Below are 26,379 nucleotides of genomic sequence, written 5' to 3'. Positions count from 1 at the left end.
ATACATACTGTACATATCATTATTATAAAAAAAAGAAAGATAAAAAACAGTTTTTGAATGATTCATTCATAAATATCAGTAATTATTTTTTATTTTTTTTTGACATTTTACAAGCTTAACTAATAATGTCATGCCACAAATACTGCTTCACTGCTTATGTTTTTCTAAAACATAATTATGCCAAACTGCATAATAAGGTTATCTTTTTATGAGTTTCATCCTCTTGTTTTCCCATCATTTAGTTTCAAGCAGACATTTTTCACTTCATATCGAAATAAATGTTTATTACACAAGAGGTGTATTCAACTTCTTGTATTTATGAATTGCATTTTTAATGTAGTTATGCATAAATGAATAGATTTAAACAAAAACATTGGAATAATTACAACAGTCTCTCTTTCTGTAAAAAGGCTTTCCAAAAAAGCAAAAAAGAAAGAACTATATCTGCCCTTGCTATGTCACAAAAAAGAAAATACAATAAATTGCTCGACTCTGACAAATTTGCCACAATATATATCAGATCACGCAAGCTCAAAGTCCATTCATCACCTTGTTACGTGAAGAACGGAGCATTCTTGGGCTGTTCACTTCTCCCATCTATCAGTAGTCACTGTGTATAAACAAACATCTATCACACGGCAGACAACATCATTTCAAATGTGATGTGCACCACTTTATGAACGATTCCAAACACACAGCGTCTGACAAACCACACAGCTGACCTGAAGAACACTTTGTTCTGACTCTACATCTTTTACTGCGTCATGTGGCTGCTGAAAGGGCTAACGGCATCTGAATGCTGGTTACACCATTACTTGTGAATTATTGATTTGAGAGAATGGAACTGTGGCTTGATAAGCAGCAGGAAGTGAGGAAGGGTGTCAAGGTGAGAGCTGGCTTTGTGCTGCGCGTGGACATTTTTAGCGTCGCTCTGAGGTCTGAGCCGAGGACCGTACGCACGTGCGGTTGTGCGTTATGACTGGTCTGGGGCTGTTGGGCTGGCGAAGCCATTTTGCAGGACAATTTGAAAAGAGCGCAAATCCCAGTGGCTATTTCTCAGAATAAATTGCCTGCTTTGCAACAGCACCACTGTCAGCAGAAAAGCCCGTAAATAATTGTGCAACGTCCACTTGCTCACCGAGCAAGGCCTGTGATAAATATGTGGTGAATTGGGGACTCGAGGTCTCGAATACCTGTTAGTAGAGGTGTGTTAAAAATGTATTTGTATGCGTGTAGGGCATCGGTTTTATTATTATGTAAGGTTGTATATTACTGTTTCTCGTCAAATGCTTTGCAGCTTGTTAGGTCTCTGTGACCTTGTTTTAAATGGAATGAATTGCTTAATGAAAGACAAAACAACGGATTAACCTGTAAAGCCTGATGTCTTTATTTATTTGAAATTGAACAGTTTATTTAACCTTTAGACAAAAACTTTTAAAAAGTTTGCATCTTAATTTCTTTTTGTTGAGTGCCATATTTGAATCGGGCTTACTATGGCTCATATAGTGTGATTTAAGATTATATGGAGTAAAAAAAAAAAAAAAAAAAACACACCTCGATTTTATCCAGAGGCCAAAACTGAGCCAAAAAATAAATAATTAAATAAATAAATAGATAAATAAATGCAATTAGGGGCAGTTGCTGATATTTATATGGCCAACAAAAAATGTTTAATAAAAAATACCAAAATCCTATAAGCTTCATTCCAGTAAATGTTCATCTTCAAATTTTACTAAATAAAATACATTCTTACATTTACTTTAGATTTCACAGCAAAAATACACCATAAGACCTGAAGTTGACAGTTTTACAATTATAAGAAAATGCCCTTTCCTTGCTAAAACAGTATAAGCATATCAATCAGACAAAAAAAAAGCATGCTGATCATTTCGTGGCCGTATAAACGTGTGTATCAAATATTATACTGTAGGCTTCATAGGGTTAAGATCATTTGTGAATTTGCATCTTATTATGAAAATCAGAGTGATCATGTAAAGGTTACGAATTAGCACAAAATTATGCAATGCGAATGTCAGCAGTGACTTTGAACATGCATATCCTTTAGAAAGAGAACCTGGGGAAACTATAATAGGAATATGTTAAAACACTGAAATCTCTTCAGAGACACATGCTAAATAACTGTTTCGGGTTTCATTACAGTCTTGGCAGGAGTAAATTAGCACAAGTTCGGTGCCGGAGGCACATGGCATTCAAAGCAAGCAAGGTGACAACACTCTAAAGTATGTTAAGAGATAGACTATCAAATTTAAACATAGGGTCATGGACTTAAGAGTAATAAGACACAAATTTAAAATAATAAAATGCAACTAACCATATAATGCATAGCTGAATGAAGAGTCTGTATAGGGTCATCATTTACATCATGTTTCAACCATTTTTTGTTCATACAATGAATGTCAATGGGTCTAAAACAACTTTTGACTTTGTACAGCTAAAAATTTGTGTTTAGTCATACAGGTTTGGAACGACATGAGGGTGAGTAAATGATGACAAAATGTTCATTTTTGGGTGAAGTATCCCTTTTAACATAGCAAAATAAATGTAGGATTTGTAAATATTTCTAAAGGTTTATCAACCTTTAAAAGGGAGGACGTGTTTAATATCCAGCGTTTGTTATTCTTCTGATGCATGTACAAAGTTTCCTATTCAGCTCATTTCATAAACCATCACAACACAACCAGAGACACCATGAAAATTATATTCATATTATTAATTCTTTCAAATGAATAGGCCCTTGCGTCTAGACGTGACTATGGCAGAGACTCTCTGTTATTAAACATCAGCCCTTTCACAGACTTGTAGCCGACAGCGCTCAACGGGGGCTGATAATTTCAGATCTGTCACTCATGATGAGTGACACGTCTCCTCCATCAAGAGCTTGTACACATAGGCTTGCACTCATTTTCCTCATGCTGATTTAAGATTATGCATAAATGAACCACTACAGCGGATGAGCTATCAGCCAACAGGGTGGGTCTACAATATAATGGCTAAAACAAGCTATATTTTAATTCTAATGAGGTTACATGTACAAGACCTGAACAGACGAATAAAGCAGTATGTCATAAATTAACTGACTCCGAGTGGTTACTTTTAACCCTGCAGTCTGTTCTAATGTGTGTTTTAAAATATCTCCCTTTCACGTCCACAGCATCTTATACTATAAAAATGGACAAAACACTCGAATCTCTTTAATGAGATAAGTGCCATAAAATTCAGCAAACAATTAAATACACAGAATGTAAGATGGTAAATATTTAATTGACGAGTTGTCAATTCAATGTATAACCTAGGGTATGACTTCACCACAATATTCAACACGTCGGACACAAATCGGTAACTGCAAATCTACGTCCGCTGTATTCCAGATGTTTCTGCGAAATGAAGCGAAGTTTTCGGAAGTATGTTAAAAGATAGTTTAGGTTTCGTGTTGAATCTATATAGTCAATCTCAAAGCTCTTTCCAATTTTAGATGTGTTTTTGTGTGACTAAACACCAATGCTGCCACTCAGTGTTTTTGCCACTCACTGACTTTCGCCTACTGTGATGTCACGTGCATACCCTCTATACATAGTTCCCACATGACGTCACAACATACGGGCATTTGCCGACCCGGCGCCATTTCTGTGGGCATGCTGTGGGCAGAACATTAGACGAAGAAGCTGAAACGAGTTAATTTCGGGATTAAAAAGTGAAAAGGTCATCTCCTGCTGGGTCAATGGATGTTCAAATTGTGCCGGAGGTTCAGTTAAATTTGGATTTTACAGTATACCCGTCATTAGACTTCATGAATGTGACAAGACAAAGCTTTTGTCAGAACAACGATGGAGGTTATGGCTGGCGAGGATAAACAGGAAAGAAACTCCCTCAAAACACGCAAGAATTTGTTGTTTTTTATTGCGAGTGTACACAAATATAAGTTAACACTTTGCAGTTTGAATGATGTCCTGTATGTACAAAATGATGAGGTATTAAAAACATACAAAAACAACATTGTTTCCACTGTTCGATCGCGCCTGCGACTCTCTCTCTCACTCACACACACAGACACAGACTGACGCACACACACACATTCCAGCCTTGCAATCTCAGATTATGTCCCTAAAGAACCCGCGTATAAAGTAGTTCCGCATTAACTGTTACATTAATTTGCACGCGAGTTTTATTTATTTTCATACCGTGTATATTCATATTCATGCACATATTTCCAGGCTCGGAATTGCTTACATGTGTTAAAACTCCTAGCCAATACCAGATAATGGTACACACATAGACTGTAAAAAAAGATGGACGACGCCCCTTCGCTCTCTTCCATTGATGAGAACTGAAGCCGCCAGAGTCCTGATCTGGCGCTGACATATTGGAACTTGAGTCTGCGCAGTAGCGATCTCGGGACCAGACCTGCGCAGTAGTGAGCAGGAAGTAAAGCCGCGAAATCAACGCTCCGCCCTCACTCTCGCAGTTCTGCACACTTTTAAAAAAATTGATTGCAGTACGACAAGAGGCTTGTTAAAATAAAGTAAATACAATCTCCTCAGTCCTCCGAAGATCCCGAAAAAAATGTCCGTTGGTGCTTCAGTGACTACTTCGCTCGAGAACCTGTCAATCACAGCTGTCAATCATGACGTTACACCACCGCATCACGTAACTACCTAAAAACCAACTTATTTTTGAAACAGACACTTGAACTTACATCAGCGTGATAAAAACGACAGCAAATGAAAGAAACCACCTTTGGAAAAAAGATATTTGAAGTGTAATTTTAATTGTTTAGTTGGTCTCACGTCCCGTTGAATAACATGGGGAGGCGGGGCTTATGACCTATACTAGGACCAGTCACCGGGGGGCGATCGAGACGTTTTGGCTTCACTTTTCAGGGCTTGTGCGGCACGCTTGGGTACACATGGATAATACAGTATCTGAGCCAAAGCTGCAAAATCAGTGCTCAGTTTAGCGCATACGGATCAACACCATTTATGACTGAAATTTTCGCATTGTACCTCTCTCTGTCTTGTGTTAATAGAGTGTCTTTATAATCTCTGTCACTTTGTCTCTTCATGATTTTCGTAACATTATAAATAGGAAGAAATCTTCGAAATTTGCTTGTAAAACCTTGTAAACACAGCAGCTTATGCCCTCAAAGATGGCGTCTCCGGGGAGGTCACGTGACATTAATTGGCCTGTGGGAACTATGTAGCCTATAGTAAGTTCAGAATTCGATTTTTTATTTTTTGTAAAGAATTGAAATGTCTTTATTGATACTATTGATTAATTTAATGCATCCTTGATAAATATCAGTATTAATTTCTTTAAAATAAATAAATAAGACTGATCCCAAACTTTTGATATACACGACTAATAATAAGAAATCAACACGACATCAATCACAATGCAACCTTGCATAGAAAACTAGCCTAATAGCTCTGAGAGTGCAAACAAACCTGTCATCAAATCGCACCTCAGCAGAGCTGAACCCAGCGTGAGACCGGTAATCATTGGACAAGAACATTGATTAAAGCCCCTGTGCACACAGATTCATGTAAATGTATGCGTGTTTATGGGCATATTTAATTGGAATCAATTAAAAAACACAGACCCTTAGGAGTGGACTGCCACTGCTTCATCCCAGATCCTGATAATTATCTCACTTTCATGCAAAACATGAACAGTCACAGAAATGCGCTTCAGCTGGGAATCAGACTCACCTTCGGCTGGGCTGGACTCTCCTATCGTTCTTCTTCCAAGAGATTCTGGGTTTGGGTGAGGCACGTGGCCGGCACTCCAGGGAAACGTCTTTCCCAACGGTCGCGATGAGCCGGACAGGGTTGGTGCTGAACACGGGAGCTGATGCTGTTTAAAAACACACACATATCCACTTTAAAGGATTGCCATCGACTCTTATGACTTTCTTTCTTCCATCTAACACAAAAAGATAAAAAAAAATTATAATTCTATACAACATGAGGTGTATTGACCACTTTTAGGAGGCGTTTATACGACACAGTTTTCATCTAAGATCAGAAAACTTGTTATGCTTTTTGGTCATTCAATTACGCGACAATGGCGTTTTGGGGGCTTTAAAATGCAAACTTTGAAAAATCAGGTTTCAAAGTGCAAGTTATTGTCGTGAATTTGTGAAAATGGTGACCGCATGCACATACGTATTATGTGCTTCTTTACAAAGTGACATCGCCACCTACTGGCGATTTTTTGTCATTTCCATGGATCCAAGTGAAAGGGGATCATTTTGACAACAGTGACATATGTAGGCCTACATGAAAACCGCTTACGTTTTTAGTACATTGTTGTTGTGTAAACATAAACTTATTTTGCTATTCAGTTATCATTCATTTTCATTATATTTAAAAAAAAAAAATCTGTTATGTTCCACAGAGGAAGAAATTCATAATGCTTTCAAAGAAAGATGATGTTGACTTTAATTACTTTAAGAAACCAAATAAAGCTTATAAACTACAATCTAATTTGTTCACACACTTGCTCAACAATGTAATTACGCTGGCACTGTTGAATTGCTAACTAATGACGTGCATACTTTTGTAAATATTCATATGTAACATCATTTATCTTGTCTCTTTGTACAATTCGTGGAAGCACTGAGCCAACGATAGCAGTAAGAGATGAATAAATGAGTCCCTTTTTTTAATAAAATAAAATGTCTGTTTTAAGAGACTTTTGAGACTCTAAAGGGAGATACATGTTTCTGGAATGATTATAATGATGGCACTGCTGTCATTGTGTATGATGGGTTTATAATTAGTAGCTTTATTATAATGCGTGTCGTCTACCAGAAGTAAAACATTTCCAGGCTAAACGATAAAAAATAATTCAGCCCTCGACAAGCGCATTTGAAGATAATTACTGTTAAATGTTTAATCTGTCTGCGGGGAGTTTCTCGCCAAGCTGACACAAACGAGTAGAATTAGTAGATTAGTAGATAAAAAGTGCACTTTTTCTTTTTTTTTATAAGACAAAACAAGTACAATTTTAAACACTTTAAAATAAAAAAGAAAAATACTCTCAAGCTTCTTTTTAACCTATGGACACTCCTAATTTGTGTAAAAAGAAAAGGTGCTTGAAATGTTGTAATTTGGAGTGATGTGCACATGAATGACTAAGAAACGTCATTGTTTTGTCAGGAAGTAAAACCGGACACATTATTTATTTATCTAATGACATTTCTGACATGACTTTTCTTGTTTGCGGGGGCACAACCAAGTCTGTGGAGGGGAAAAAAATAATTTCCTGCTAATTAAGCAGTTTCATTCTGAAATATGTTACTTTACGTTACATTGTGTCTTTGTAGAGTCCTGCAGTGATTATGTATTTTTGTAGGCCAACCTGGAAGTTAACATCAACTGGATCTCTCTGTAAAAAACACTTACGATTTCCCATTGGCTTTTGGATTCTTGCAGAAAATAAGCTTGTGACCAACAAAAGTTTATGATTTGTTCCTCATGATAGTCTTCACTATAAATGTTGATGACTAAACACAATCAGCAGATGTAAAAAGCTAACAACACCACAGTTGCATGTCTTTAACATAAGCAACATTAAGCTCTTTCAGTCTTTATTTAAAAAAAAAAAAAAAAAAAAAAAAAATCACACAAGTTAGAGTTGGCAACAGTGCAATTTTTAAACACTGAGGCTGTAAAGGCGGAATATTGAGTAGATGAGTTTAACCGTTCGGTGTGATGACATTTCAAAGAGGCCATATTATGCCCTTTTACAAAGTTTTGATTTTGTTTTCGGGCTCTATAGTTTTTCATGCTTGAATGTTTAAAAAACACATTATTTTTCACATATTTTACAATGTTGCAGCTCCCAGTCTGTCTGTAACGCTCTGTTTATTTCCAGTCTCTATGAAGCCCCTCCTTCTGTGCTCTGATTGGTCAGCTGGACCATTGTGCTGTGATTGGTCAACCGCTTTAATCATGTTTCGGAAATGTCACAGCGAAGAGGGAAGAGGAGGAGAAAGGAAGAAGAAAAAAAAAGGAGAAAAAATTCTCCTTCATTCAGAGGGTAAGGGTGACGTGGGCATGGCAACCTGGGCATTGCACTGGACTGATCCATGCTGAACGTCATACCTTTTTAATGCATCACAAAGCAACTGACACACACTATGCACTTCAAGGCTGATCATATAACTTCCACCTCCTCATATAATTATTAATGTTGTTATTTTATTATTATTATCAATATGAGTATATTATAATTATCACTATTTACCTCTTTCAATCTTATTATTACTACTACTATTATTATTATTATTATTGTAATATATATATTCCTTGTTTTTTTTTTTTTTGCTCTTTCCTTTTCCTCTTATTATTATTATTATTATTATTATTTGTCCTCTCCCTGATTTCCCAACCTCCCCTCACCTCTTCATTACTATTACTATCATTAATATCATTACTATCATTAATATCATTACTATCATTAATATTATTACTTATACTTTTGTTTTCATTACTATTATTACTGTTCTGATTTGTCCTTCTGTTATCTTAGTATCATTACTATCAAGTATTTATACCATTGTCATTTTTTAAGTTGCTGATGTAGTAGTAGTAGCAGTTATGTAGTAGTAGAGATTGTAGTAGTAGTTGTGGTTGTAGTTGTAGCAGTTATTGTAGTAGTAGAGATTGTAGTAGTAGTTGTGGTTGTAGTTGTAGCAGTTATTGTAGAAGTAGAGATTGTAGTAGTAGTTGTGGTTGTTGAAGTAGTAGTTGTAGTAGTAGACGTTATAGTATTTTTAGTAGTCACTCCTTACCACTGATTGATTTCTTTATATTTGTTTTATTTATATCTGTTATTTGGTTTCATATACTGACTTATACATGTTTATGTATGTATGTTTATTTGCATATATATATATATATATATATATATATATATATATATATATATTTTTTTTTTTTCATCTATCTCTTGTTCTTCAAAGTATGTACTGTGACACGTCCACCCAGTTACCTTTACATGCACAAATGCACACACGCACACACACAAACGCACGCATCTGTCAGTTCCTGACTGTATTGGTTTTGTTTTGCTTGTTTGTTTGTTTGTTTATTTGTTTTCCCTGTTTGTGATCCCAACTTATGTACGTCTTGCATATTCTAATAAAAAAAAATAAAAAAAAAATAAAAGGAAATGTCACAGCCCTTACCATAACCGCGAGTTTCAGCTTCTGAACTGTGTAACACCCGCACGTCAGTTTTGGCCCATAAATTCCAGCCCGAGTCAGATGTAGAATGTAGAAATGTAAAAGAACAAGCAGATCGACCAGAACCACCTTTGCAAGCACGACTTGCACAATGTTTCATTTTTTCAATTCATTTCAGGTGTGATGTGTGTGCAGTGCACAGAAAAACTTTGGGGTTAAACTTTTCAGGAACTGTGTTAAAAATAGGGATAGTTTACCCAAAAATGAAAATTATCCAAGGATTTACTCACTTTCAAGCCATCCTAGGTGTATATGACTTTCTCCTTTCAGACTAACTCAATCGGAGTTAAATGTCCTTGCTCTTCCAAGCTTTATAATGGCAGTGAATGGCACTCCTGAAGTCCATCAAAGTGCACCCATCCATCATAAAAGATATCCACACGGCTCCAGGGGGTTAATAAAGGCCTTCTGAAGCGAAGCATTTGGTTTTTTTTTAAGAAAAATATCCATATTTAAATCTTTATAAACTAAAATAACTAGCTTCCGGCAGACTGCCTACGCAAATCGGCTTACGCCAAAAGAGAAACTTCTGACATGGCACATGATGCATTGACCAACGTGGAAGCGCAGAGGGAGCTCGATGGTGTTTTTAGCCCCCAATGGCTCCTTCCAGGCAGCTAACCCTAACCTCAACCTTAAACCTACCCATCCCCTCGCTGCCTGGAAGGCGCCGTTGGGGGCTAAAAACACCAAACACCGCAGAGCCTACATCGCGTTAGAAGTTACTCTTTTGGCGCAAGTCGACTTGTGTAGGCCGGAAGCTAGTTATTTTAGTTTAAATTTTAAATGTGGCTATTTTTCTAACAAAAACCTATTGCTTTGCTTCAGAAGACCTTTATTAACCCCCTGGAGTCATATGGTTACTTTTATGACAGATGGATGCACTTTTTTGGACTTCAGGAGCACCATTAACTACCATTACAGAGCAAGGATATATATATTTTTTTATATAACTCTGATTGTGTTTGGCTCAAAGAAGAATGTCATATACACCTAGGATGGCCTGTGGGTGAGTAAATCATACGTTTTTGTGTGAACTATCCCTTTAACCACTGTTTCCTAAGTTCGTCTGACTTAGGAAGGCCGAAAAAAAAAAGAGTTTTGGGGTTTAAATTCAGTGAGGAAAAAACGCTGTCTCTTAGACATGATGACAACACACTTACTAATGTAACTCAACCAAGCCTCAATCTTTTTTTTTTCTTTTTCGAATGCCTTGGGTGGGAATTATTTAAATGAGGAATATAGTGACGTGTACACTCCCTTAAGAAAACTCAAGACTATAATCAAGGTGTTTCTGGGAGTTCAGGCTTACCGATATAACTTCCTTTGGAGTGGACTTTGTGCTTTGTATCTTTGTGCAAAACATTTTCATGCTCAAACAGCAATATTACACACAAATGAAAGTTAAAAATGTACTGTAAAAGAGTCTAAGTCTTCTTTAATGTCCCCAACATAGTAGTTCCATTTAGCCACTTGTTAACAACCACATTTTACAAGACAACTAAAAGTAAAAAAAAAAAAAAAAAAAACACAAGGGGGTTTTACTGATGTATTTTATGAAAATATATCGTGCTTGTGTTAAAACAGACCTTATTTAAGGCATTTAACTAAAAACCCATTCAAAAAACCCATTGACTTCAGGATAATGGAGCCGAAAGTGGTACAGTGCTAACTAATTTCTGGGTTTTGTCCAACAAATCACTTCATATCTGCAGCACTATATTCCATGCCCAATCTTAGAGACGTTCATTCCTGTAGACTGATGTTCATGTTTGAAGAGACTGCATTAGAGGCCTGAGCTTTTCAAGGACATGTACTCCAGTAGCTGGGGAGGACATTGTGTGATGGTATAGTGAGCAGAGCTAAACACATATGGGCTAAAAGTGATGATGTCTGCAGTGCTGCTGGAGCCTTCTGGGGCCTGTAGCTACATGCTGACAGGCCTCGTCAGGAGTGTTTAGTCAAAGGTTGCACCATGTTTTTTACGGGTGACATTAGAAAATATGACATTTTTAATCTCTGGAATTGCCAAAGGGCCCCACAATCCACCACCCTCCTAACATGCTGAGAGAGTCAGGATCAATGAACGACTTTTTTAAGCTTGGAGTGGGGGACGTACACGTCTTTGTGGAAACAAATATGTGTGTGCTTACTTTGTGTGTGACATACAACATTTAAGGGAGTATTAGGGCCCTATTATACACTCGGTGCAATGCGGCACCAGGCGCGACAAGTGTTTTTTGCTAGTTTCAGCCTGACGCATTTATAATTTTCACGTCCTGCGCCATGTTGTTTAAATAGCAAATGCATTTGCGCCCATTTGTGTGTCCATGGGCGTGCTGGTCTGAAAACGAGGTGTGTTCAGGAACATTGAATTGCTATTTTGAGGCAACTGACATAGACTGCGCCATTGACCAACAAAAACCTGGTCTAAAGTCAATGGCGCAGTCTATTTCAGTTGCCTCAAAATAGCAACGCGCCAACAATAATAATAATAAAAATAATAATAATAATAATAATTTGTTACATTTATATTGCGCTTTTCTGGGTCCTCAAAGCGCTTCACATTTGGAAGGGGGGAATCTCCTCAACCACCACCAATGTGCAACATCCACTTGGATGATGCGACGGCAGCCATATTGCGCTAGAACGCCCACCACACACCAGCTTGCTGGTGAACAATGCTCCTGAACACACCTCGTTTTCAGACCAGCACGCCCATGGACACAAATGCATTTGCTATTTAAACAACATGGCGCAGGACGTGAAAATGATAACTGCGTCAGGCTGAAACTAGCAAAAAACACTTGTGTCGCGCCTGTATGTGTATGATAGGGCTCTAAGATTCCCTTAAATGTAATGCATTAGCAAACGCAGTATTTTTTTTAATTAAAGGGCGCATTAGTAATATGCGCCTATATTCGAGTGCAGTCTTTTCCGCTTGCAAATTCCGCCATGTAAATAGCGAATCGGCCATGGTGTGAGCACAACTGGCTTTTAAATGGAATGGGAGATGAGACTCTGATTGGTTTATTGCACATTACGCCCACAACACCCCCATTACTCATTAAGAGAATAGGGGCAACCCTTTTAGACCATGCATCTGGCGCACCGACCATTTTTTCCCGTCGTTAAAGGGATAGTTCGCCCAAAAATGATATTTAAGCCATGATTTACTCACCCTCAAGCCGTTCGAGATGCATATGTCAATCTTTTTTCAGACGAACACATTTTCAGTTATTTTAGAAAATGTCTTAGATCTTTCAGTGGTTATAATGTGAAGCAATGGGGTCCAGCTGCTCCAAGTCGCAAAATGTGCATGCATCCTTCACAAAAGTAATCCATCCGGCTCCAGGGGGATAAACGAAGGCCTTCCGAGGGTAATCCGTGCGGTTTTGTCGTAAAAATATACATATTTAAAACTTTATAAATGAAAATAACTGGCTTCCGGTGGCGGTCGGCGCGCGTTCACGGAGATGGATGCTGGCATATGACGTATGACGTAGCGTAGGAAGCGTCGTGACGTAGAACGAACGCAGAGTTTTGTTTTGCTCTGCTCTCTGGCTGCGCTGTCACGCTCGTTATACGTCACGACGCTTCCATCTCCGTGAACGCGCGTCGACTACGACCGGAAGCCAGTTATTTTCGTTTATAAAGTTTTAAATATGTATATTTTTACGACAAAACCGCACGGATTACCCTCGGAAGGCCTTCGTTTATCCCCCTGGAGCCGGATGGATTATTTTTGTGAAGGATGCATGCTCAATTTGCGACTTGGAGCAGCTGGACCCCATTGCCTCACATTATAACCACTGAAAGATCTAAGACATTTTCTAAAATAACTGAAAATGTGTTCGTCTGAAAAAAGATTGACATATGCATCTCGAACGGCTTGAGGGTGAGTAAATCATGGCTTAAATATCATTTTTGGGCGAACTATCCCTTTAAACTAGCAAAAGAGGATTTGTCGTGCGCTTTAGACCATGCGCTTGGATCGTTAAAATAGGGCCCTTTAGTGTATGATTTTTAAGTAGGAGTTTTGACATGCGTCTCTCACTGTGAATACTAAGAGATCTTTTGTACTCAATGACCCACTGCCGGTTCACTCTGGGCCCACTCCACTGACCTCAAGGGTACGAGCAGCATGGCAACGGCACACATGCGCATATGCCGGCACCCGAGGCAGCTCAGCTCAGAATGAAGGCTGCTGTTAGCCATGTAATATGTCACTGCAATATGTGCTCACATTTATAACAGAGAATAGACTAAGTCATGGACGACAGCTCTCCCCATAGGCACTGAGTAACTGGAGGATTTGTCACAAATACATCCAAAAAAAGCATTCCTTCTGACTGTCACTTCAGAGAACTAAACAAGCACATTGCAGCTGGAGGGAAATGGACCAGTGAGGGGGAATATTCAGAGAGTCACAGTCTCTCTGAAAATGGTATGTTATGAGTCTAGCATTTAATATTGTTCATTCTTTTCTTTTACCAATTGTGCCCATGTGGCAATGATATCAGATATGTCTTTGGCAATGATCGAAATATAGTGTGTGCTTATATACATGTTTCTCCTACATTCATCGGGATTCAACAATGAATTGAACATTAATATGTTTAGATTTTTCTCCTACATTGAGTCATTAGGCTTCAACAATGAATTGAACATGAATGCTGTCAAAAATAAAAATAAAAATTCTTTGTGTTCGACTTGAATTAGAATGATGAGAGCTCCATGGACAAACAAAAGTGCATAATGAGGAACATAAATGAAAATGACCCCCAGGAAAGTGACGAAAAGACGACCACACACATCTTGGAGTGTGTGGGACAATCAAAGCTGACAAGGAGAAAATGAGGGTGTCTCCAGTAAACACGCAATCCCAGTTTGCATCTCTCCTTTGTTTCGTCCCGGCCATCCAGACACCGAGAGTGCTGGCATTTTCATAAATGACTCTAACATTTCTTGTTCTGATTACACCGACACTGACAAACAAGCTAAAACCGATCCAACATAACTTTTTTTCCTCTTCAACCCCATTCTTTTTCTCTCTTTTCATCTTGCCTGTCTTCTTCTGCCAGACTGCGAGGCTGTTTGTGACAGCTTTGTCTGTGTAGTCTTCAGTTTAGCCAATCCTTGAGGACACCTAACTCAATATCACCGGTTTCTTTCTTCCTCAAATGTGCTGCTAGCAGACTTTTCAATCCCTGAAACAGACTTTTTCAGTTCAAAGAAAGGAGCAATTGATTGCTTCCTGGCCTTGTTTTGTCTTCGATATCATTCTGCAATGACTTCAGGATTATTCATTGTGTGTGATTGAAAGCAGCCTGTCAAAAGCTGGCCTGCTCAACGCTCACAGAGAGCAAGAGAGAGACAAGCTTTACCTGTGGGGTTAAATGGCCTTTTCAACATTGTTCACCCAGACTAAATTCTCTTCATTATATCCATTACTTTTCCTGCATCTATTTTTATCTGCCTTCACCGTGTGAATTTTCATAATTAGGAGACAAGTAATAAAATAGTACAATGGTACTAGCCTTAATATCTTGAAGGTGTCAGAGTTATGTTTAGTTCTTGTGATTCTGTTTCTTGTGTTTCCTTCCTGTGTAGTTCTTGATTAACCCATGGTAGTTGCCATGTATATATAGCCCTGAGTTTCAGTTGTCCCTTGTCAGTTCACGTCTTTGTTTAATGTGTGGATTAGCGTTCACACTCCTGTGATTCTCTTGCGCGTTTGTTTATTAAAGACTGTTTATATAGATTGCCTTCTTCACGCATGTTGCTTACCACTACTATATGTGACAGAAGGAATAATCAAAAGGGATGCAAATGCATCAGGGGTGAAAAAAAGCAACGAAGACTGGAACCCCAAGGGGGTTTGAGAGTATATATATGTAACCAAGGCCTTGTTGGTGGGAAAATAGTAATAATAATAATAAACAATCATATAATTTCTCATTTTTTACTCAGTTAAATACTATGCACTTGTACTATGCACTCGACCGTCTAGTGTTTGAATTTTATATGGTTATTTGTCATCGGACATGGGAGTCTAATACTGTGGAAGCTTACAGAATAATAATAAATAAAAAAATACAGACTTTTTCTCTCACAATTCTGACTTACTTTTCCCACAATTGCGAGTTTACATCTCGCAATTCTGACTTTTTATCTCAGAATTGCCTGATATAAAGTCGCAATTGCGTATAATTTAAAGTCAGAATTGCGAGATATAATCTCACAATTGCGAGAAATCGTCAGAATTGTGAGTTTATATCTCGCAATTCTGACTTAACACGCAATTCTGACTTTATATCTCGCAATTGTGAGAAATAAAGTCAGAATTGCAAGATGTAAGATAAAAAGTCGCAATTATCTCTTAAAATGTTTTATTCTGTGGCAGAAACAAGCTTCCATATAATACCTCTCCCCCTTCGCTGCGTAATTAATGTGTAAGGGAAGCCGCGAGAGCATGATATATACAACATTCCACATGTTTTGTCAGTTAATTAAGTGCATTGCGTATTTTTTTCTTTTTGGAATTTTCAGCGTAAATACCACTCACACTAAAAATGGCATAGAATAGTGCGTAAGTACACAACTCAGTTTTAAGCTGAAATAGTGAAATGCTAGAAACAGTTATAAACAATTACCCAGTATTTTGAGCTCTGCGCTGGAGTAGATGCCTCCATACTTGTTCTCGGCGATGCACTGGTACATTCCTGAATCAGCCTGCTGTAGTCTGTGAATGATAAGCTCCCCATTCACCATTTCCACTCTGCTCTGTGGGGAGACGAGAATCGCTTTAGAACCATGTGTTCACCTGCCAGGCTACTCCTCAAAGCACACTTAATGTCAATTACACATCTGCCAAAGTGACTCCAGCATGAGACCTTTATAAGTCACTAGTGATTTGTCATTATAGTACCACTTATTGATATAATGCATTAAACAACAGTTAGTTCTGGTTCTCAAATCTGATCGAGCTGCATTGCAAGAGCTATTATAACAGTCCAAAAGCTCTGGGATATTTCACAGTTTGTATTACTTGTCTGTGTTCACAACATTCCAGATTGGAGTATGTGAGCAGTGCGGAGTGGATACAGAGCTAAGTTGTGTGATTTTGAGCAAGGACCATTTAAAAATATATATATATAATAATATTTGAGCGTTTTTGAAAACTGAAAACCGTTAATATTGTTAAATGTTATTACATTTTAAAATAACTGTTTTCTATTTTAATATATCTTAAAATGTAATTTATTCCTGTGATGGCAAAGCTGAATTTTCAGCAGCCGTAACTTCAATCTTCAGTGTCACACGATATTTCAGAAATCATTCTAATGTACCGATTTAGTGCTCAGTTATTATCAGCTTTTATTGGTGCTAAATTATTAATAATGGGTCTTATTATTAATGTTGAAAATAATTTTATTGTGGAAACTGATACATATTTTTCAGGATTCTTTGATGAATAGAAATGTTTTTTTTTATATAACATTATAAATGTCTTTACTGTCACTTTTTGTTAATGCATTCTTGTTGAATACAAAATATAATAATAAAAAAATAAAAATTACTTACCCCAAACTTTTGAATGGTAGTCTATTATGGTTTCCTCAAAAATATTAATCAGCACAACTGTTTTTAACATTGATAATAATCAGAAATGTTTCTTGAGCACCAAATCAGCATATTATAATGTTTTCTGAAAGATCATGTAACACTGAAGACTGGATCAAACACAGGAATACATTTAAATATATTCAAATAGATTTAGATTTTTTTTGATCAAATAAATGCAGTGTTGGTGAGCAGAAGACACTTCTTTCTAAAACATTAAAAAATCTTTTTCAAAACTTTTGACCAGTAGTCCATGTAAAGCAAGAGTGTATGTAAATATGTTCAAGCCTTGAGCAAAAGTTTCCATTTGAGAAACAATTGAAAAATTAAACAGTTCTCAGAGATTTCTCTTTCCTATGAGCTCTCTCGCTCTCTCTCTCTCTCTCTGTGTGTGTGTGTGTGTGTATACCTGCGTGCTGAGTGGTTCTCCGTTGCGCAGCCAGCGATACGTGGGCCTGGGCTTTCCTGTGGCTCGACACTCCCAGTGGAGCTGCTCTCCGCTGTCCAGTTGAGTGTCATTTATCATGCTGATCCACTGCGGCTGAGCTGTGCCAGGAACATGGAGAAGACGAGGAACATTTGCAAGATCAGGGCTTAACAATAAGCATTTTTTCCCCTTCAGATTTTACATGCCATGTTGAAATTTTCAACACTGATGTTTAAAAAAAAAAAGAAGAAAAAAATCAATATTAACTTGATTTTCCTGGCATGGACAATTATAGACAGTCGCCTAAGTTGGCTACATTTTATTGGCGCACGCACACCCTTTCTTGGCTCATATTATGTTGATCCTGGAACAACATTCCTGTCTGAAAATGTAGTTCTATATAAATGATAGGTGATGTTGAAGCACCTGGATGTAAAGCTAAACTTGACATAAACTGTTAACTTGTCCTTTAAATCTGACTGGTTGATTTGAATGCTGTTCCAGGATCAACAAATGTGTTGATCCAGGAACATGCTGTGTGTGATATCAAGGTCACCATACAACACAATGTGCATTTTACCGTTTTACGGCACCATTGTACCGTTTTCATGGCAACGTACCCATTTTCTGTTCCACCCGCCCTTCTCATTGAAGCTTTTCTTTTTTCTGAGCTTTTCTCTGTACTTTAGAACTAAAGAACTCTGCCTAAACAAAACATCTCTTTACCTGCTAGAAACCAATACAGATACCTCACAAAATACAATGCTCCCAGACTGCTAAAATGCAATGATTGATAATACAGTTGTGAATTGACTTTTATGTTTAATAAAAAAATAATAATAAAAAAAAACAGTCCTGACATCAAACTGTTGCTCCAACTGTTCCTACACTATAACACTTTGTTAACATAAAGCCCAGCTGCAGTTTGTAGATAGCCTGGGTCGCATTGTCCTTTTGAAAATGAATATGTATGAAAGGAACAGTGGGGAGTGTTTTCATTAGGAATGATGAGCAGCAAAGTTCTGAGAGCAGTGGACCTTTAGTACCCAGCATGCACAGGAAAGGCTTTACATTTCATCTGAGCAAAAGTTTGACCACACTTTACTCATTCCTTAACATGATTATTTTCAGTGATTTAGAATAATAATAGTCATTAAAACTATGAAACCACACACATGGAAGTATATTAATTATTTATTGAACAAATCCCTAATTCTAAGTGATTATTTTTAGAGCAAAACGTAACAATATTTTGGGTTATACTATTAACATGAATGATACTGTACCTCATATCAAGTTGCTTTTTAAAGAGATATGCATTATTACTTTTGGAAGCAATCAGACTTAAAGGTAGGGTAGGCAATTTAAATTTTAAAAGTTACATGTATTTTCTTTTGTTATTGGATTAGTTTATTAATTCTCTCCTCTTTTCTTTTTTTTATATTGTTTTGTTTGTTATTTTGGCCTTTGGGACACCCTGAAGAGATGCTCTTTATTTCACTTGTTATTCTTTAATAAATGTATTACTTTTCTGCTTAGATTTTGTGTATGTGTTTGATTATCGACCGGAGTGATTCGTTGCTGGGATTCCGTTACCACAACCCAACATTATTTATTACGCCTCTTTAGAGTTTTCTATATTCCCCTAGATAATAATTTCAAAATTCTATTATTTGTATTTAAATCCCCTCAGAATCAGGCACCACAATACCTGTCTGACTTATTGCAATCGTACACACAGTCAAGATCACTTAGATCAGGTGATTCTGAATTACTTTATGTTCCCATCAGAGTACACTCAAAAATAGAGGTGATCGTGCTTTTTCGGTTGTTGGACCTAAATTATGGAACTGTCTCCCGTCTTACATTAGAACTGCCCCAACTGCATCAATTTTTTAATTTTCTCTTAAACATATTTGTTTTCTTTGACGTTTAATATTCCTTGATTCTCTGCTTCTATGAATTTTTATCTAGAACCTTCCCCATGTTTGTAGCTGGTGATTGTTGTTTTACTGTATATATGTGATTATTGCAAGTTTTGTTTTATTTTTATTCTTTGTGCATTTTGGTCAACTTCATTTGTTTTTAAATGTGCAATATAAATAAACACTGTATAGTATTGTATGTAAAAAAAAAAAAAAAAAAAAAAAAAACACTCAGAAGACCCTATAACAGCTGCATAGCATTATGTTAAAAATACTCAGAACAATGTACAATCCAAATAGCAACATGTTAAAACCATTTAGAAGCCCCTAGCACTGGGATGTCCAAACTCGGTCCTGGAGGGTCACTGTTCTGAAGAGTTTAGCTCAATACAAGTGCCTGGACGTTTCTAGTATGCCTTGTAAGACCTTGATTAGCTGGTTCAGGTGTGTTTAATTGGGGTTAGAGCTAAACTTTGCAGGACAATGGCCCTCCAGGAGCAGTATTGGACACCCCTGTCCTCGCAGCTGCATATCAACATTCTAAAAACACTCAGAACACCCTGCAAACCAAATAGCACAATGCTAAAAAACAAACAAACCTGAGAACACCCAAGCAAACACATAATAGCATGACCCCCCCAGCATAAAATGGCAGTAGGCCTATAGTAAAACACTAGTGATTGCATTGGAACATACTAAACACCCCCAGAACACACAAGCAGCCACGTAGCAACATAAAAGCTAAAAACCTGTGACACTCTAATTTTAAGATTTATTTGGCTTAGCAATACAAAGATAATTGGAGGAAAGTAAAGAGCAATGTAATAGCATATTTTTGTAGAACAAATCAGTTAGCCTATGCAGGTCATCTCTCTGTTGAAATATCAATCTTAGTGAGGTATCTATCTGATTTGTCTACTTTACAGAGCATGTTGTGTCCTTTTCGAGAGGTTGAGCGAAAGGAAGAAAGAAAAGGTGCAGGTAACCTCTGGCAAAGACATGGGCTCCTTGAGTTACAGCTCTTGGACATGGTGATAAAACCTACTGCCTCCTTCCATCCACACCACATTTCTCACTCCAGACCCACAGCTGGGACAATAACGACAGGCCACAGCCTCGAGGAGGATGTACACCCCTGCCCGTTGACGGGTTCTGATTCGTTGCTCACCCAGGACATGCATCTGCGGCTGCTGCATGTGACATATTCACACGAGCTGCGACAGACGGCTTACCCGCTCTGAGAGAAAACCTCGCTGAAGGCAAGCCTTCAATCATATCTGTCAAGAAAAAAAGGGATTGCAGACTGAATTGGGTGTATGTAAATTGTAAGAGTAGACAAGTGTCTGGAATACAGTTTGCAGGTAAGGCAGGCAGTATCTGTGCACCTTCACCCAAGAGCATTTTGAAGTTTGATAGTGGATTGAAGTTTAGGCCAAAAAAAAAAAAAAAAAAAAAACATGCTGATTTAAATAGCAAACATTGTATACTGAAATATACTGAACTTTTGTAACTTTTTTTTCACATTCATAGTCAAAGTTTCTTGCACTTTTCTTAGAGATTTTCTAGGACTTTTCTTGCTGACCCCCACATACCAGTATTTCAGAATGTCATTCATCATGATAGACCAATTTCCTCAATAGTTAAGAGGTGTTAATGTGGGGGGTCATATGTTAATTCTATTCATGGTTATGTCATGATTTCTGAATGGCCCAATCACATTTTAGTTTCCATTAACAGTCTAGGTGGACTGGGAAGAGAGTTCTCCTTTACAAACACGAGAGAGTGACTACATAGTTGATCAAATTCTTGTATTTTGATTGATTTATATATAATATATATATATATATCGAGAAATTATTTTGCAAGTGAAAAGTGGGTGTTATATGGGCCAGACCTGAACAGTGATTGCACACATACCTTCATGAAAGACTGCTTGTACTCCCATTTTTGTGGGCCTTTGTAAAAGGGACGTTGAGGATCACTTTTCAGAGCATCTCAACACACCCAGAACCAATGCCAAAAGGAGCCTAAATTGATGCCTGATTAGCTATTTGGCTACTGGTTAGCACTATTTTACAGCCCAGGTGATGTCAGATGAAAGGAACGTTGTTTCAGAGGCAGAGCCAAGTCATTACATTTTTACAAAATTTATGAAATAATTTTTTTTTAAAGTGGAAAAAAAATCTACTAATGATTTATTCACGACAGGATCATGAACATGTATGCCAGTTAATAGGGTTAAACAGCCAAACAGACTTTTAAAATCTTAAAAGGCATACACTTGCTGACTTTCAAGTCATTCTGAACTCAACAAACTCACGCAGAGAGATGTTTCCAGGAGACATATGACAAATGAAACCAATACAGTATGTGTTCTTTTGAAAATATTTAAAAATCAATTGAAAATATCAAACATGTTTGATATCGACTGGATGCAATCATAATCTGAAGCTAAAGTCTGTGGCCATCATACACTATTTAAACAACCCAAATTCTCCAGATTCGCTTTGACTTTCTAGCATTGACTCTTCCAGACTGTAATTCCGGAATTCATATATTATGTTTATTATAAACATGTCACCTGCTGCTTTAAATGCTCAAGCTCTTTAAAGTCAGGTGGATTCTAAATGGCTGTCAATGATTTTATCGTTCCTCAACTGGAAAAATCATTCAAAGAGCCAACATTCAAGTCTTTATCATATGCTGGTCTTCAGACATGGCTAAGGTCAACCCGATCTCACAGGAAAATGTAAAAAAGTGTCCATTTTGTATGAATTTGTACAATGTAACATACATAAACATATGATTTTTAGCAAAAAGTTAGCATGAAGCTCCACCCCCAAACACCTGGCACTGGGGCATAAGCAGTTTGTATGAGATTGTACGAATTCATACAAATTTGCAAAAATCATTAGTGCAATCATAATCAGAAAGCATTAGCACATCTCTCCTAAACAAGCCACGTGATTTGAGGAATCATTCATGTCTAAAAAATCGTTCCGAAATTCTTACGATATTGTTCCTCTGCGTCGTTATCGTTATATGTGTGGTGTGGATTCGCTATTTTCATAGAATTAGAACGACTATTATAGTTATCATTTTAGTTATTGTTCTCAGTGGAAACGGGCCTTAGCAGTTCTCCTTTGAACTACTTTAAGATTCACGAAGAGTGGCAGAACTGTTCATCACACACTGGCTACTGAACTACTGACAACGGGGAGAACACAATAAAAGTATATTTGGACATTGTTGTGACGGATAAGACAAACAGCTGTTGTTTTGTCAAGCTTTGTTCATCCAGACCGTGTGATGAATCATAGATCCCAGTGACAGTCATAAACCTCTTAAAACCAGGTTTTCATAAAATCACTAGGACACTGCATTCATCTTGTGGCCCGCTGATACACTTACTTTTATGACATAACGCACTTCATCTAAGTCACAAACCTTATTGAACGGATAAGGAGAGAGGAGTCTGGGAAAGATGAATGGAGGTCCCAGATCCCCGTATTAGGCCCCTATCAAAGCTACAGTGGGTTAAGGGAAATATGGAAGTCAAGAAATATAGCATTTTCATCTACACAAGCAAAAATAATGATAAAATAGCCTCTGAAATTTAATTGGACAAAAGTCTTCTGAGGACAGGGCCATCTTGTCCTTGCAAAGCTTGACAAAAATGTAAGCTGGCCAACTTTGCTTAAATTTATACCTTCTGTCATAAAGGCCAGTCAGAATTATGAGAGAGAGAGAGAGAGAGAGAGAGAGAGAGAGAGAGAGAGAGCATGCCAAGTGGAATAATTTATGAAGGAACCTAATCAGAGAAGGACCCAACGGATTCTGTTCCCACACTACTTCGGCACATTACTTCAAAACCTTTTTGACAAATAACTCACATTTTGTAACTCGCATACATTTTCTGAAGACAATGCGAGTAGTGCTTATCCACACAAAACTAGGCTGCTCTGGACAGCTGCGAGATCATAGCTAAAGGGTTCTGGGATGTGGACAGAAGTTACAATAGAAGTAACACCCTCAAGTCTCTATCATTTTCTGGTCTCTAGATATGGCTAAGGTCCAACCCAATCTCATGGCAAAATGTAACTATGTAACAAAGTGGTGATTTCACATGAATTTGTACGATGCAAATTATACAAAAACATCAAAATAAAAAATAAAATAAAGAGTTAGCATGAAGGTCCACCCCTAAACATACCCGGCACTGGGGCGTAAGCAAATTAGCCAACAATTCGACAAAAGGTAAAATAGTTACGCATTCCCATGAGATTGTGTTATTAAGGTCCATCCTTCAACATAAGTCCTTCCAGTTTTTCATTAGTCCAATCACAACCAGAAAGCATTAGCACATCTCTCCTAAACAAGCCAGATGATTTGAGGTAACTTTCATAACGGTAGGACAAACTCACCTCGGCTTTCACCACCATCCCCTTCTTGCTCATTTAAATATATTCATTTAGCAGACGCTTTTACAAATGAGCAGTACAACAAAGTGCTCATTCTCTTTGTCTTATTATATATAATGCAATAAACCATACAGAACTTTTAATGATCTCCTTGCATTGTTTTTCAGAAGAAGAGCTGTACTCACTGTAGACCTGGAGATGTCCTCTGAAGGCGGTGCCTCCTCTGGTGTTCTCAGCTTTACATTCATAACTCCCAGAATCCTCTAGCTGGATGTTGGGAATCTCGAGAACAGCCTGTGATTTGCGCAGACGGGCTTTTTTGGGGATGTTCCCACTCATCTTTCTCCAGGTGATAGTGGGGACAGGACTGAGAACATAAAAAATAGTAAAAATATTTAGAGAATTTTTTTTTTTTTTTAATGAAATATAGTGTAACAGTGGAAGCCTTTTTTGTGGCATTGTTTCTGGAAGTGTTTGTAGAATTAGTTTCTCTACTAAAAAAAAAAAAAAAGCCAATAGATCTAAGCCTCTAAGCCAATAAGCGCCAAAGAGTTCTAAGGTTTAAGATGAATCACAACATTATAACCTTTGATTTAAAGTTAAAAAAAAATCAGAAAAAAAAAGGTATAATTTACAACCTGATCTCACCAGAAAATGACTACGTTACAAGGTGGCGATTTCACATGAATTTGTACCAAAATGTATGATTATTAGAAAAAAGTAAGCATGAAGGTCCACTCCTGACCCCACCACTGAACATACCCATCACTGGGCATAAGTGGATTGTACAAAAACGTATGAATGAGATTGCACGCATTTATATGAATTAGCCAACAAATCACCGAAACGTAAAATAGTTACGAATTGCCATGAGATTGTGTTGGTTTAAAGTCTTTTATGAGCGATTGAATCCCATGAAGCATTGCAAATGACGTAATTAAATCAAAAAGTATAAAACTATATATTTTTTAATTGATCATGATAAGTATTAAAATAGTATAATTTACATTGTAGAATAGCAAGAATGATTTGATTCATTTACAGCACTTCATGGTAGTGGTCATCACTGCTGAGTCTCAGTGAATTCCAATATATTGGCAAGGTTTGTAAGGTAATAGCAACATTTCTGATTGGTTGATGAGCTCTTCAGGAAGTAGAGCATTTCCTTGGCTTTTACACAACAAAAAAAAAAAAGAAAAAAAAGTTGAAATCTCTGTGGCATTTAAAGAAGCATAAATCATCACTTGAGCTAACGGAATCCAACTCTTGCTTTCCAATCTATCTGGCAATGCTATAGCAGTGCAAAAAGAATATACTTCATCTTAAAAAAAAAGCACTTTCTAAAAGCAATTCTTTTATCTCTGCCCAAAACGTGCATCTGCGCTAATTTGTAAAGCTGATAACACGGTCTTTTTGAAAGTACGAACAGGACAATCTGATATGGCAGCACTCTGTAAGTGGCTGTGTACTGGGTAACACAATAAACGTCTAGATAGCTGTGCAGATAAGCAGTATTTGTACACTGCCATCCATCCCTATTTGCGGCTGCAGCGGGCGTGTGATATGACCTCCTATGTGCGCCGCCCGTGCGTAGATAACCCGCTCTATCAGACACCATCAGCACTGCTACATAGTGACAGCTCCATTTCACAGCTTTCCAACGACCGAAATGTGACGCCGAGGAAAACCCCAGCGTCGCCATCAATCATCCGCAGGCCCAATGATAAAAACATCACATTTCTGAGTCCTTCTGTCCCACTACATCCGCTTAAATTCTACAAGGACATTTATCCACACAGGATGAAGTTTCTGACCTGTCAGTTTAAATCATGATGGGGCTATGATAAAATTTGCAGGGTTGTGTAAGTTTTAGAACAAACATTTTGTCTGCCGTGATTTAATCTTAAAGTGTCACATTAGAGATCAAGTGCATTGGTAGGTGTGGATAATATTTGTATGATCAAAGCACATCACATCAAACAGTAATAATTGAGAAATGTACAAATAAACATTCCTCGAAAGCCTGATGTATCATATTTGTAACTCACATTAACAGTATTAATCATGTAGTAAATCTAGGCAAGTGTTCATCGTGAAATATCACTTACATTATAAAAATCAGTAAAGATTTCACAGCAAAAAGATACCCGCACCTCGACCTGAAGGGGGATGTTTTTAGAATTATACTAAAAGGCTTTTTACTAGTTAAAAATGTATAAACTATCAATCAGACGACAGAAGGCATGTAAAAGGTTGTGTATAATTTAGAGGCCTTAGAAATTTGTGTATCAAAAATGATACAGTATGCTTTATATGGTTAATAATTATTATCTTCACAATGTAGTATGGCCTTAAAGGAGAACTCCGGTCAATTTTAACATTGAGCTCATTTTTTTGTACATTTGGAGTGCTGTCAATACAGAGAACAACGACAAAAATCGGTGTTGCCTACACCGAGTTATTCTATTTTTAAAATTTGCACCCTATTGACTTCAATGGGGCAAGTAGTAAGCCTGCTTTTTAGCCTCTTAACATCCTTTAAGTGTATCATAGTAATCGATTGTCGAGTTCACGCGCATAGGTTTAGTACCTATGATCAACGCGCGTGAACTCGACAATTGATTACTATGGCCTTCCACCGAAAACAGGATGTAAACAAAGGTATGAGCGCTGGCTGAATTAACTTCATTTTTATTAATATCTCTAACATCT

General features: G+C 37.4%; 1 protein-coding gene across 3 annotated transcripts in view; it reads right to left on the bottom strand.

The window, feature by feature from the left end:
* The window catches only part of cntn5 (contactin 5), a 312,302-nt gene that overhangs the window by 55,392 nt on the left and 230,531 nt on the right, over positions 1 to 26,379 (bottom strand). For all 3 annotated transcript variants that reach the window (XM_084408898.1, XM_084408897.1, XM_084408899.1), the window contains 4 exons: positions 23,853 to 24,034; positions 17,304 to 17,440; positions 15,925 to 16,054; positions 5,727 to 5,871 (listed from right to left, as the gene is read on the bottom strand). In XM_084408898.1, the coding sequence (XP_084265024.1) occupies positions 5,727 to 5,871; positions 15,925 to 16,054; positions 17,304 to 17,440; positions 23,853 to 24,034 (594 nt within the window). The remainder of the gene's footprint in view (positions 1 to 5,726; positions 5,872 to 15,924; positions 16,055 to 17,303; positions 17,441 to 23,852; positions 24,035 to 26,379) is intronic.

The sequence above is a fragment of the Rutilus rutilus genome (genome assembly GCF_951802725.1).
Source record: "Rutilus rutilus genome assembly, chromosome: 5".
Classification (NCBI taxonomy): domain Eukaryota; kingdom Metazoa; phylum Chordata; class Actinopteri; order Cypriniformes; family Leuciscidae; genus Rutilus; species Rutilus rutilus.
This window is presented reverse-complemented; position numbering and strand designations above follow the sequence as displayed.